This window comes from Podarcis erhardii (genome assembly GCF_964252035.2).
Source record: "Podarcis erhardii genome assembly, chromosome: Z".
Taxonomy (NCBI): domain Eukaryota; kingdom Metazoa; phylum Chordata; class Lepidosauria; order Squamata; family Lacertidae; genus Podarcis; species Podarcis erhardii.
In genome coordinates this window covers 26,031,471-26,045,316 of record NC_138504.1, presented here as the reverse complement: position 1 = coordinate 26,045,316, position 13,846 = coordinate 26,031,471, and the positions used below count along the sequence as shown (strand labels likewise).

Here is a 13,846-nt window from a genome sequence, read left to right as displayed (position 1 = left end):
AAAAAAAAGAATCTGACTTTTTGCAGTTTAGAAAGTGAGACAAATGTATTAGAAAGCGTGGAGTGAACAAGTAATAGGAAGACCTATAAACACCCTGCAAGCAAGTCAGGATGTCCTTTGTCATATATTCACAAGGCAAACAAATCAGAATGGGTGCTTGATCTAGATGGGATATAATCTAACTTCCACAGACGCTTCCTGCAAGCAAATCAAGATGGGTGCCAGTGCTGGATTTATGTATGGGCTAAGTAGGATGAAGCCTAGGGCCTCTAAATCTAGGGGGCCTCCCCAGTTCACCTACCCCCCAGCAGGCAGTTTGCCCTCTCCCAAAATTGCAAACCCAAGACTTCATGCAAGGGCAGGGGAGCTCAGGCCCAGCAACTATGAGACTCAGGGCCAGCCAGTGGAGCCCTATTTTTTGACCCATGTGCTAGGTCATTTTCACAAGGTCAGCAAAGCCCTTCAGAAATCAGACCTGTTATTGAGTTCTTGTGCAAGTTTGTACAGTTCACTTCTGGATTTTTTAAGGAAAACTAGAGAAAATTTTGATGAGCTTGAGAAACAAGCAAAAGCCACCTTGCCAAATGTCAGCTACAAAACAAGAGATAAGTTTAAGATAAAATCCTTAATTCCTATATTAGATGCACTTGAAGCCATTTTAAAAAGAAGAAGTAATGTGTACAGTGATGTTGCACAATTGTTTTCCATTCTTGCTAATCTGACATCATCTAAGCAAGAAATTCAGCAAGGTGTTGAACTGTTGATGGAAGCATATCCAGAAGATATTGACCTCAAACTTCATGATGAACTTTGCACTTTCATCTGTACATGAGACAAAGACATAGGCTTACAGCAGAGCACTCTCTGCCTCATACAGACCTTTATCAAATTATATACAAGGAAAAAATTCAGATGGCCTTTCCTAATGTGGAAGCAATCTTGAGGCTATTTGCGTGTTGAGGTCCCCCAAAACCCCTTCCCCAATAACTCACACATCACACGTAATTTTTGTTTAAGGTTTTTGGCATAATTTTGGCCACAACTTTATTTGCATACAAATTGAGAGTGGTTGCTTAGGCATTGGTTATGACTATCTGTCACCCCCCGCCATGGGGGACAGCACTGACTCCCTAGTCAGTCCCGGAGGAACACGGGACAGAGTCAGCTGGAGCTGCGTCACAGGCCCTCAGCTACTCCGCGCATGCTCCTTGAAGCTTACGCGGCCCGCACCCTGCCGTCAGGGTTTGGACAAAGGGGATGGTAAGCTTCAGAATTCCTTTAACGGAATACCCGTCAGCAGCAGCATTGGAGGGGCAGGCACAGCCAATCCATACCCCTCCACCAACCAATTTTAACCAATGCCTAACCGCCAACCTTACAAGTTGTGACGATTTGCTAAGCAGTAGGCAAAACCCAAAAGGCACGCACTAATCAGCCGATTGGAAAAATTCCTACTGGGCCCTCGCAACAATGCGAGCGACCCTATGACAGGCAAAGCAAGGTCAAGGCGCAAGCCCAAACAAGGGAGGGCGGGCGGGAGATCCGGTGTCCACAGCAAAAGAGAAAGAGAAAGCTGTGGACCCTGCTTATAAAGCCATTGACCCCACCCCTAAATTGGCAACATCAAATTTGCCCCAGTAACAACATCCACCTATCTGTTCCCAGGCCTCTAGCCATCTATGGCCTAGCCACTAAAATGGGTTTTGTTCGGCCCCAACCGCAACACGTGCTCTCTTTTATGTGAACACGCTTTGCGTGTTGAGGTCCCCCAAAACCCCTTCCCCAATAACTCACACATCACACGTAATTTTTGTTTAAGGTTTTTGGCATAATTTTGGCCACAACTTTATTTGCATACAAATTGAGAGTGGTTGCTTAGGCATTGGTTATGACTATCTGTCACCCCCCGCCATGGGGGACAGCACTGACTCCCTAGTCAGTCCCGGAGGAACACGGGACAGAGTCAGCTGGAGCTGCGTCACAGGCCCTCAGCTACTCCGCGCATGCTCCTTGAAGCTTACGCGGCCCGCACCCTGCCGTCAGGGTTTGGACAAAGGGGATGGTAAGCTTCAGAATTCCTTTAACGGAATACCCGTCAGCAGCAGCATTGGAGGGGCAGGCACAGCCAATCCATACCCCTCCACCAACCAATTTTAACCAATGCCTAACCGCCATTCGAGCCCTTACGCTCGCCGCCAACCACTCACAAATTAAGCCACACCCTCAGCCTGGACACCATCGCATCCAACCAAACATCATTCCCAACTGGCGAGAGATGAACCCCGTCATCCCTATAAAATTCAACCGCCCGGAATGAAATAAGAGGGTGAGGGATCACGCACCCGCCCAAATCGACCACCAGCTTACTCGCAGTGGAGTTAATCCGCTTCCTCACTCGTTCGGTGGCAGCTGGGCAAGGGCTACCCCTCCAAGTGCGTCGTTGAAGCAGCTGTGACCAAATTAACCTACCGGTCGGCACCAGTGCCGCCAGTTCCCTCAGGTCCTGTAAAATGGCCGCACGCAGCTCATAGCAGGAAGAGGAAGCCATATCATTCTCCTCAAGCTGCACCACAATCGCCGAAGGAGGGCCAAAACGGTGGTAGTTTGTCTAGGCATTGGTTCCCGACTAGCTGCACCTGACCTCAGCAGGGCAGCACTGACGACTGGGCCCCACCATATCATCAGTACAAGCAAACATTGTGGGGGAGCAATGAATTCCAAAGCTACCGCATCTAGCGGTTGGAGGGGACAGGTGCTCCAACCCCCCCTCCAGATCACCTTGAACCAATGCCTTTAATTATTTTGAGTCCAGGGAGAGCTGCCATCAACTCGAACCAAGCCCTCTTGCATGCAGGAATGCAAACTTATGCTGGAGAAAGATGGCAAATCATTCTTGTCCAGCTGTACCACCAGCACTGCGGGAGGACCAGCACAGGTCACACTCGACCGCCAAAGGAAGGATCTCCTCCCAAAGCATTCCCCATCTGGACATCCAGTATATGTTCACATGGGCAGGAAGACTGAGATGGCGCCCAGTCCAGACTCGTCAGCGCGCTTGCCAGCCCAGCGTACAATGCTGTGGCCCAAATGTGCACAGCTGTTCCTATGAAAAAAGGAAATAACAGACAAGCATCAGCACAGACATCATTGTGACGCTTCCTGATATAACCCTTCTCAGCATCAGACATTCAATGATTTCACAATCCTGTCTACTGACAGGCCCCCAGTGTGCAGCCTTTGCAGCAGCCCTATTTGGAAGGAATGAGGCGTGTTCAGCGGTAGGCAAGCCGCAGGCCGTAATAACTGGTGCACGACGTAAGCACATTGATGCCTGGCTAACAGGAACCCATTTTTACGCACTAGGAGCGGGCCAGCCCCCAGGGGAATGAAAAGCCAAATTTCTGGTATCCATAACTGGGCAAGGGCCCTCCTTACCTGTGACGGGAAGCCAGATTGTGGCACTCCTGCCCACTAAGTCTGTTTTAGAGTTCCCGACTCTAATGACAAGCTCCAAAGCAGATAAGGAAAAGTCCTGAAGCAATAAGCCTCCAGACTCTCAGCCCCGTGCTAGCTCCAACAACCATTTCCCCAACCCTCAGTGCACCAAAATGCAATGGAATACTGAAAGGAGTCTCGCCTTGATCTTTTACCAGCAGATAAGTTTTAACTTGTTGGAGATACTGCATTGGTAAAATTGACCGACTTCCTGCCCAGTGTCCTATGAGGTTGGAGCCTATTCCAACCTTCCAAGGCCCTGCACACAACAAACTTTATACAAGGGTCTCTGAAAAATAAAGCTTCAGTATAACAGACATTGCAGCGGACTGAATTCTTATAGTTCTAACAGCACGCCCAATCTGCAGCAGGTGGACCAAATACTGCAGGATCTGCTCAGAGGATGGGGGCCAGTTCATCTGAATGGCCAAGGGCTGCCAGCTTAAGGCTAAGAAATCCATCCAGGCCTTCCCATAAGAGCTAAAAGCAGAAGGGGAAATGGAAGCTGCTGCTCTCTGTAATTACTAATTGTTGCCAAAATGCCACAGGTGGTCTGGAAAAGTCTGGCAGTAGCTGAGTGTCTGGAGCCCAGGATCTGAACCGCTCCATCTGAAAATGGGATAGAGTGACAGTGACATCATTAGAGGATCCCGTAATCAGGAGCAGAAAGCACAATATTAAACCTTAAGCGGCGCAGCTCGAAAGCGTGAGCGGAGGGGCGGAGACTCAGCTAGAGCGTGAGGACCGTTTTGCCAAGACGCTCACCACTACCTGGTTATCAGACCAAAAGCAGATCCGATGTTCACTGAACTCCTCGGGCCACATGTGAACTGCTACTACAATGGGGAAAACTCAAGAAAAGTTAGGTCACATGATTGCCTCACCACACGGGCTTGAGGCCATGGCTTTGCACACCAGCAGCTCCTAAAATAAAATAAAATAAAATAAAATAAAATTAAATAAATAAATAAATAAATAAAAAAAATAAAATAAATAAATAAAAAACCCAAAGGGCAAAGATCCAGCAGCATCAGCATGAACCTGAAAATCCCTGTGCAAGTTCCAGGTATCCTGCCATGGCCAACTACTATTGCATACATTTAGGAATTGCAACCATTGCATGAGATCCCATTGCATGAGAAAGGCAAGGGGACCTCGACATTTAGGAATTGCAACCATTGCATGAGAAAGTTAAGGGGACCTCAGGCCGCAGGCAGCCTGGCCTAGTGGAAAGGGAAGGGGCGGCCTGGGGCAACCACTCTGCATGCAAGATTAATTAAGTGACCCAGCAAGATCGGATCTGATGAAGAATCACTTGCTACAGAGGAAGTATTACAAAATAACTTCCTTCAAGGCAGACAGCTTCTCCATAGGCAAGTGGCATGTTTTAGCAACGATATCCATCTGGATCCCAAATAAAATGGGAATATGGCAAAAGGTATTGAGGTATTGCATGCCAGCTTCCAGCCCCCTCTTGGGCAGGGGGCATCTTGTGCTGCCATCATAATACGTAAATTTACAGGGCCGACGCTGGCCAGAACCCCTAAAGAAGTTCCGACAAAGCTGCCGCCAAGCCAGCTTCCTTTTCCGACACACACACTCTGTGTAATGCAAAAAACACACTCCGTGCAGCACACACACACTCCATGCAATGCAACTACACTCCATGCAACACAACTACACACTCCGTGCAATGCAAAAATGCACTTCAAGCAATGCAACTACGCTCCATGCAATGCAGCTACACTCCATGCAATGCAACTACAAACTCCGTTCAATGCAACTACACACTCCGTGCAATGCAAAAACGCACTCAGTGCAATGCAAAAACACACTTCAAGCAATGGAACTACCCTCCATGCAATGCAACTACACACTCCGTGCAATGCACACACACTCCATGCAATGCAACTACACACTCCGTGCAATGCAATAACATGCTCCGTGCAATGCAACTACACACTCCGTGCAATGCAAAAACGCACTCCGTGCAATGCAAAAACACACTTCAAGCAATGGAACTACCCTCCATGCAATGCAACTACACACTCTGTGCAATGCAACTACACACTCCGTTCAATGCAACTACACACTCCGTGCAATGCAACTACACACTCCATGCAATGCAACTACAAACTCCGTTCAATGCAACTACACACTCCGTGCAATGCAACTACACACTCCGTGCAATGCAAAAACGCACTCAGTGCAATGCAAAACACACTTCAAGCAATGGAACTACCCTCCATGCAATGCAACTACACACTCCGTGCAATGCAACTACACCCTCCGTGCAATGCACACACACTCCATGCAATGCAACTACACACTCCGTGCAAAGCAACAACATGCTCCGCGCAATGCAACTACACACTCTGTGCGCTGCACACACCCTCTGTTCAATGCAACTACATACTCGGTGCAATGCTCACACACTTGGTGCAGTGCAACTACACATTCCGTGCAATGTGCCCACACCCACACTCCGTGCAATGCAACAACACACTCCGTGCAATGCAACAACACACTCTGTGCAATGCACACACACCCTCCGTGCAATGCACACCTCTGTGCAATGCAAATGCAAATCTCTCACGCAATGCAATGCAAATGCAGCCCGTGCAGCGCTGTGCCCTGCAATGCACAGAGCAAACTGCAATGCGGGCACGCAAAGGTGCTTTCTCCCGCTTGCATATTGCAAACATGGCTCCTGTTACATCCCTCGCAATGAGGGAACCACCAAAAGGCCCTCGACTCTGGGCCTAAGTGTCCAGGTAGAGCAATGGGGGAGCATGCAGCTGTCCCACATAGGGACCAGTCCTGCAACCTAGGCATTACCGGCACTATGCACTGACCAGCTGAGCTATCTAGGATGATCCCTAAAGACGCAGGACAGCCTCAGCCTGACCCCTGTAGAGGTCCAAGGTGATGTCTGAATTATCATCCCTGCTCCTCTTTGCCCTCCTCCTGGATTGCAGCCTTCAAAAATGCTTCCTTCTGGAAGAAGGCACCTGGGGCGTCCGCAAGTCATCCCCTGCAGGAGAGGCAAGCTCTGGAGGCATCTGCAGAACCCTGTCATAGTCTGCAAAAACTAAACCATGTAAGGAACCGGTGAAACCAATGCTTCAAGGACCACATGGGGGCACTATTCAGGCCGGAAACGCTTCCAGGCCATCAAATTCTAGGGCAAAGCCCTAGGATCACCTGCTAGGCCAGGCATAAATGTCTCCAGTGAAATAGCAGAGTTGAGGTAGCCCACAGCCTGTCCAGGTACCCCTGCTTGCCCTTTTAGAGGGAAGCACCCCTTCAAGAAACCCAAAGCTCTTTTGCCACAAATGGGCCGAACTACAGAATAGCCCAAAAGGAGCAGTTTGTTTTGTTTTGTGATAACAATGGCTAAGAGGGGGATATGAACCCTGTCTCCCAGGTCCTAGTCCTACACTTTAGCCACTAAGCCACACTGGCTCGTCTCTAAAATGGCAGTCGCCACTATCAGGGCAAAACAAACTTAACGAAAATAAACTTGTTCAGAAACAGCATAGTTCAAGAGCATATACAGAGTGCTCATAGTCATTGGAGGCACAGGGAGCCTCTGCCGCCCTGTCTGCCTCAGATATACATTAGCAGCAACTGAGCCTGCAAGCAGGTACATTCTTATAGAGAGGTCAGAGACTTAACAATTAACTGCTACCTGTAGCAGACTTAGGCCTGGAAGTAATGTGCAGGCCAAATAGGCCTCCCTGGCTCTGCTCTTGAGAATCTTAGTCTCATAGCAATATTAAAAGAACTCAAAACAGTGCTCTCGCCCAAGGCTAGATCAATACTTGGCCAACAGCGCTGCACACAAACAAACAAAGCCAACCTTCGGGGGTGCTATAAACGAAAATGATTCCAGCCAAGCTGGGAACAGCCCTGACTAGCCCCACAACTTACAACAGGAGAAATGGGGGAAACCTTTTTGCGAAAGAAAGCCCCTACCAGGGGCCCTCTCCCTATTGGGAAAGGCAAGCCACAGATACAGGGAGAATCTTCCCACAGGGCAGGGTAAGGGGTGGGGTGGGAAATCGAACAGGAAAAGGGGGGAATTAAATTATTTAAGGGACTAAAGAGGATTAAAAGAAGGGGGAAATAAATAAGTGTAACCAGACAATGAGAAGATTGCATTACTGTCCTCCAGACAGTCCAAGCACTCCATGTGATCCGGTGTCCACAGCAAAAGAGAAAGAGAAAGCTGTGGACCCTGCTTATAAAGCCATTGACCCCACCCCTAAATTGGCAACATCAAATTTGCCCCAGTAACAACATCCACCTATCTGTTCCCAGGCCTCTAGCCATCTATGGCCTAGCCACTAAAATGGGTTTTGTTCGGCCCCAACCGCAACACGTGCTCTCTTTTATGTGAACACGCTTTCTTAGCTTTATGGTCACTAACTGCTCAGGAGAGAGGAATATTTCAAGACTCAAAAGAATTAAAAATGAATTAAGGGCCACAGTGTCTCAAGAGAGGTTGTCCGCACTTAGCATTAAGTACATTGAAAGTGACAAACTTAGACAAACAAATTTTGATGAAGTTTTGGATGATTTTGCTATAAGGAAGGCTGGGGGGGGGACATTTTTAGTCTTACTATATTTGATGGTTGTAGTTTACTTCTTAATATGTATTTTAAAACTGACTGTTTAATGACAACATAAAGTAGATTCTAAAAGTGCCACATTGTCAGGTAACCATGATCATATTATTTACACTTCCCAGGCAATAAAATTTGTAAACTCAATGTGTGTTTTACAACTTCATTTCCCTAAAAAAAATAATGCTTATTCCACAAAAGTTCAGTTATTACAAAAAAAAATTCAGTGTCAATTTTAACATTTATGCATTTTTTTTAAATCACTGTGGTATTTAACAATAATATCTTATGTCCTTTAGAGGAGAAATTGTGAATTGCAGAATTTTAAATACCCATCATCATCCTTGGCTTCACTCAATTTTGTTTATAACACTCTTCCATTTTCTTCTAGTCGTGAGGGTGGGGAGGGGCCTCACAAGTGGAGCAGCCTAGGGCCTCTCTTCATCTAAATCCAGCCCTGATGGGTGCTCAATAAACAGGTTGCCTAGAGAAGCCCACAATCTGACCATACCAAGAAAAATTCCAAGGCAGCAACTTTTGAAAATATTCTGATCTTTATTTCATTTGTGTGAATCAAAGGGTTGTTTACATGATCAGTGGTACTAGACAAACAATCCCTTGATTCTTTTCAGCCTCTGATTTGTTTACATGTACGTGGAGTGAGTCAAAAGCTGAAGCCTACTGAAAGTCAAGAATGACTGGCAAAATTAAGCCTTCTTAACTGATCTCTTCCAGGAATTTCTGATATGTAGCAAGTGGGTGGGATACACAGTTCCCTAGAGCCAAATTGTAATCTGACCAGAGATAGTCAGCAAGAGCTAGAACACCCTAGAATTCCTTGTCTGTGCTGCCAGATGCCTTTGCTCTCAAATTACAATCTCTGGATTTTTTTTGCTGTGTGAAGAAGACCTTGGAGGTATCCAAATAGATTCCACTGAATGAACATGATACAAAAGGGAAAGCACCTGCCTCTGTCTATGCATTGCTTCATATGTTTCCACAGTTAGTTGCAGGAAAGAACAAATAGCAAACAGGATTTTCTCTGTTTTCTGTCTGTAAAGGGACCCCCGATCATTAGGTCCAGTTGTGGCCGACTCTGGGGTTGCGGCGCTCATCTCACTTCATTGACCGAGGGAGCCGGTGTACAGCTTCCGGGTCATGTGGCCAGCATGACTAAGCCGCTTCTGGCGAAACCAGAGCAGCGCACAGAAACGCTGTTTACCTTCCCACCTGAGCGGTACCTATTTATCTACTTGCACTTTGACGTGCTTTAGAACTGCTAGGTTGACAGGAGTTGTAGCCATTATTAATGCCTTTGAAGCCCACAAGAGATTTTATTCAAGGGCTTCCCAATAATGCCTAGTTTGACATCAAGGCTACAGCAAAGAGTAGCAAAGTAGGCATATAAAGTTTACCATTGCACATACATCTCTCAATCTCTCTGCACTTCACAGTTCTAGAGTTGATGTTAGGCAACTGAATGGATGGACTGACTCCTTAAAGCCTTGTGGTTTGAGTCGATATGTAGTTCTTTTATTGGTATTATATCTACAACAAAAAGTTGCCGTGTGTTTCCTCACCTCTTAGCAGAAGTGCTGCTATTCAAGCTTCCAGACAGGCAGCCATGTCCTCCTCCAATGATAACTATAGGTCACATCAACACCGTACATTTCAAGCACATGGTTCATGACATGAACGTATAGAGGCTCTTCCCATCAACCTTCTGGGGTTCAGATGTGCTTCCACGTGATAAAAAGCTTCTCTGTGCTGTGACATATTTGGTGCCCCTACTTTGAAGTGAAATATTTGTTTGTGTTTTGTTTTAGGCCAGTGGAAAATATTCAGTGAGGGAGAAGCTCAAATAAGCCAAATGTGTGAAGCTCGGGTGTGCAGGACAGAGCTGGAAGATTTGGTAAAGGTTTTGTACCTGGAGAAGTCTGAGAGGGACCACTGCTAAGAGAGAAACGCCAGAAAGCCGATGAAGGCATGGATCTGCAGCTGGACTGCGGGCTTAATCTGCTTCTCCTAAAAGCCCTAAAAGCCAAACTTATAATGCAAGTCAATATTCATCTCATGCCCAATGTAACCTGCTCCTTCATGTAGATCTGTCTCAGGCTTTTCAGTATCTCTCCGGAAGACTTAGGAGGCTGTGTTACTGGCAGGAGACAATGGGAGGGTTTAGCTTCATGTAAAGGGTCGTGGCTTTACTGGTTTGGGAAAAATAATAATAATAGTAATTAGATCCGGCAAGCTTAATGATCAAGGAAAAGGCCAAACAACAAAAATGAAAACGTTCTATATGCAGATCTGGAAATGACTCTGACAGCAATATTGGAGAGCTTGGAATATAAAGTGAGATTTCAAACTAACAGGTACCATGGCTTTTGGTGTAGTGCCTCTGGGGCTAATGACACATTACATGTTAAAATGTACAATACTGCCTTGATGCAGGTCTTGTTTTGTTTTGTTTTAAGAGCAAAGCAGCTTCAAGAGTGGGGGCAGGCAGGCAGGCAGGCAGGCAAGGTGCTTATCCCTCATAAACACAGATGTGGAAAACAACCCCCCTGCCCAGGTGGAGTAGCTTGGAGAAATGATTTTAGTCGTCGTCATCATCATCATCATCATCATCATCATCATAAAAAGGGCTGGTGATGAAAGGATTAAGCCAGATGCAGGGAACATTCTTCAGCTGAAGGGTCACATTTCCACATGCCCAACCTGCCAGGGGTGGATGTGGCGATGGATGTGACTCTTACCTTTACAGAGTAGGCTCCAGTCCAGCCATGCTGCCTTCTGGGCATGCATCTCTCTATCCAAGCAATCCAGGGATATTTTTACAGTTCATGGGACAGGCAGGGTGATGGGATTGTGGCTGGAGGAGAGTTCCAAGGGGCAGACAGAGAGGCAGAGGCAGGGCATAATTTGCCTCTGACCTTAGTTTAAGCACTCCCTGTCCATTCCCCTGCTTCTCCACTCTTAACCTTGCTTTCCGAAAACTGGCATCAGGGCGTTGTTGCGTGCATGAGCATGTATAGTTTTCCTGTTAACTGTGGAAATAGCAGACATTAGCACAAATCACTCTATTTTTCTACTAATTTGAGGGAAAGGCTCCTTTTAAAATTATTTTCACTCATTTCCAACTCGGTATAGGTAGTTCAAAGCTGTATTCCTGTGGTCCCTTTTAGCATGCATCTTGGCCGCCAAGCAGCCTTAATGAAGTCATAATCCCTGGAGCACATGAAGAACTTTAAACTGCTTATCATGCTCTGCGGGGATGGAGAAGAGGAGAAAAAGAAATGGTCATTTTGTGAATGGGTTTTTTTTAAGAGTAAATGGTAGGCCAGGGGGCCCAATCCTGTGCATTGAGTAGCTGGGAAATGAAGAGTTGCAGCTCCTTTACATGCATACTTCTGCTATTTAGTCTTTAAAAAATACATTCACACAATGTAACCACACAGTTAAGGGACCTTCCAATCATACCTTCAGCTGCTGTTTTTCCAGATTTTTTTGCGTGTTTCCACATGGCATCATTGTCATTCCATTGCTATTCTGCAACATTGCAGTCCTCAAGACTACTTTTTCTTCCGTCACTAAATTTCCAGCATTTGTGGAATTTCTGGAACAGTTCTGCAAGATCTGCGTTGTGAGGAAGGTGTCATACAATTTCCCAATTTCTTTTTTGGGGGGGGGGTGAGTTTCAGCAGTTTCTGTTTCCCATATTTCCCCTATCCTTTTTGATAGAGTGACACTAGAGGCTAGCTCAGTCTGAAGCAGTGAACTCAAGTAGTTCCTGCTGCCTATGCTCCTAAATTCCCATAGAGTCAGAATTCCAAGTGTTATATACCTACATGCACATGCACACAGACACCCCAGCTGCAAAAAGCCTATCAGTAACTTGTGTTTGTGCTCATAATTCTGAGATTTACTGGTTGGTGGAACAAGAGAATGAAGAGGTGTGGCTACAGGCACAGAACTTTTCTCAATGTGAAAATATGATACCACCCTCCAAAGAACAATGACAAATGACCAATGGGGTGGGCAGTCTGCTACAATTTCACTCCAGAAAACAAGAAGTAACAGTACCTATAGTGCTGTAAACAGTAGGTCTGGAAGAGCCTCCAGTTTGGCCTGGGGATGGAAGTATCATTTCTTGCCAGAACTGCAGGCCACATTCCCACCGATCCTTTCAACTATACTATGCTTCATGCATTAAGCTATGCTAATGGCTTCACTGCTATATCATTTGCACATGGCTTTCTAAGCAACCTCCCTGCCATCAGCTTCTGTCCATTGTTTCACACCATGTAAAACGGAAGGTAGGAGCTGATCAATATTTTAGTTATGATTCGTTTCAGGACGGTAGCACTCACCAAAACTGGCAAATGCCACAGCAAGGAAGGGGCCTTACCTTAGTGGTAGAACTCACACTTTATTCCAGGTTTAGTCCCTGGGTTCACTCTCCAGGTAAGCCTGGACTGGGTGGGACTCCTGCTTGAATCAGTGGAGAGTCATTGCCAGTCAGTAGTGCAGATCAGGGATAGCCAATGTGGAGCCCACCGGATGCTATTGGACTGCAGCTCCCATCAGCCTTCAACTTCCATGGCCTATGGTCAGGAATGTGGAAGCTGTGGTCCAGCAACCTGGAGGACACCATGTTGTCTTGTCCCTGTTGTAGAGGATACTGAACTTGATGGTTTGACTCAGCAGAAGGCACCTTCCTGCATCACAGTAAAGTTACAGCAACAGCTGGTGCACATTTGAAGTCTGCTGTGTGGGCTCTCATAGCCAAAGGCCTACTTTGTCAGGTGCAATGCTGGAGTTGTATCCAACACCCCACTTCCCCTTCCTCTGTTTCTCCCCATACATACACAAAGGCTGTTCCAGAGGACCCGCCCCCCCAAAAAACATCTGGAACAGTTTTTGCATGAGGGGGTTGTAGCAGGGAGGGGAAGTTATGTTGTGCAAGTGGGAGTTGTTTTGCAAACAGAAGAGAAGCGTTGGATTTAGTCCCACCATAGCCAGAGTGGTCTACAAAGTGATTCTTCCCAGACATGGAAGTATAATCTGAAGCATCAAGCACCTCTCTCAGTGGAAACTTAATGAGCACTTAGGCCTAATTATTAGCAGATAAGGTGTGGTATACCTATTTCTGGAGTATACCACTGTGAGGTGGGAAGTTCATGGAAAGTGTACAGTACTGTACTTATTTTTTATTTTTGAAAGAAAAGTGAATTACTTTCTGTATTTGTGACAAGAAAGGTGGGGTGCAGACTGTGTATTTATTTGTATGATAACAACTTTTTAAGGAAAAGGAAGCACCAATATAGTGAGTTTGCTTAAGATTAACAAATATACACCATAGCCTGGGTTTAGGTTGGGCTTCTCCCCACCCACTTCCCAAGACACATACTTGTAACCATTATTTATGTATTTGTTCTATCACTTTTATAAGTTAATAAACTTGAAGTTGTTCCAAACAGGAAAGTTTCTCTCTCATGGGGATGGGCCTAATGTGCATTTCATTGTGTTAGACAATTGCCATTCTGTAAAGCAGTCTTTGACACAAAAGAGGCAACACATATTCTAATTTTGACAGTTTCTCAGAACCAACATCTATGTAATGTATTCTTTGCAGAATGAGCCAAACATTTTCCATTATCTATCTTTCCTCTAAGGAACTGAGGGAGACATGCATAACTTCCTTCTCTGTTTGGTCATTACCA

General features: G+C 46.1%; 1 protein-coding gene across 1 annotated transcript in view; it reads left to right on the top strand.

The window, feature by feature from the left end:
• The window catches only part of CHRDL1 (chordin like 1), a 56,930-nt gene extending 43,323 nt beyond the window's left edge, over nucleotides 1-13,607 (top strand). The window contains exon 12 of the mRNA XM_081847159.1: nucleotides 9,950-13,607. Within this exon, the coding sequence (XP_081703285.1) occupies nucleotides 9,950-10,080 (131 nt within the window). The 3' untranslated portion in view covers nucleotides 10,081-13,607. The remainder of the gene's footprint in view (nucleotides 1-9,949) is intronic.
• Nucleotides 13,608-13,846: the final 239 nt, after the last annotated feature.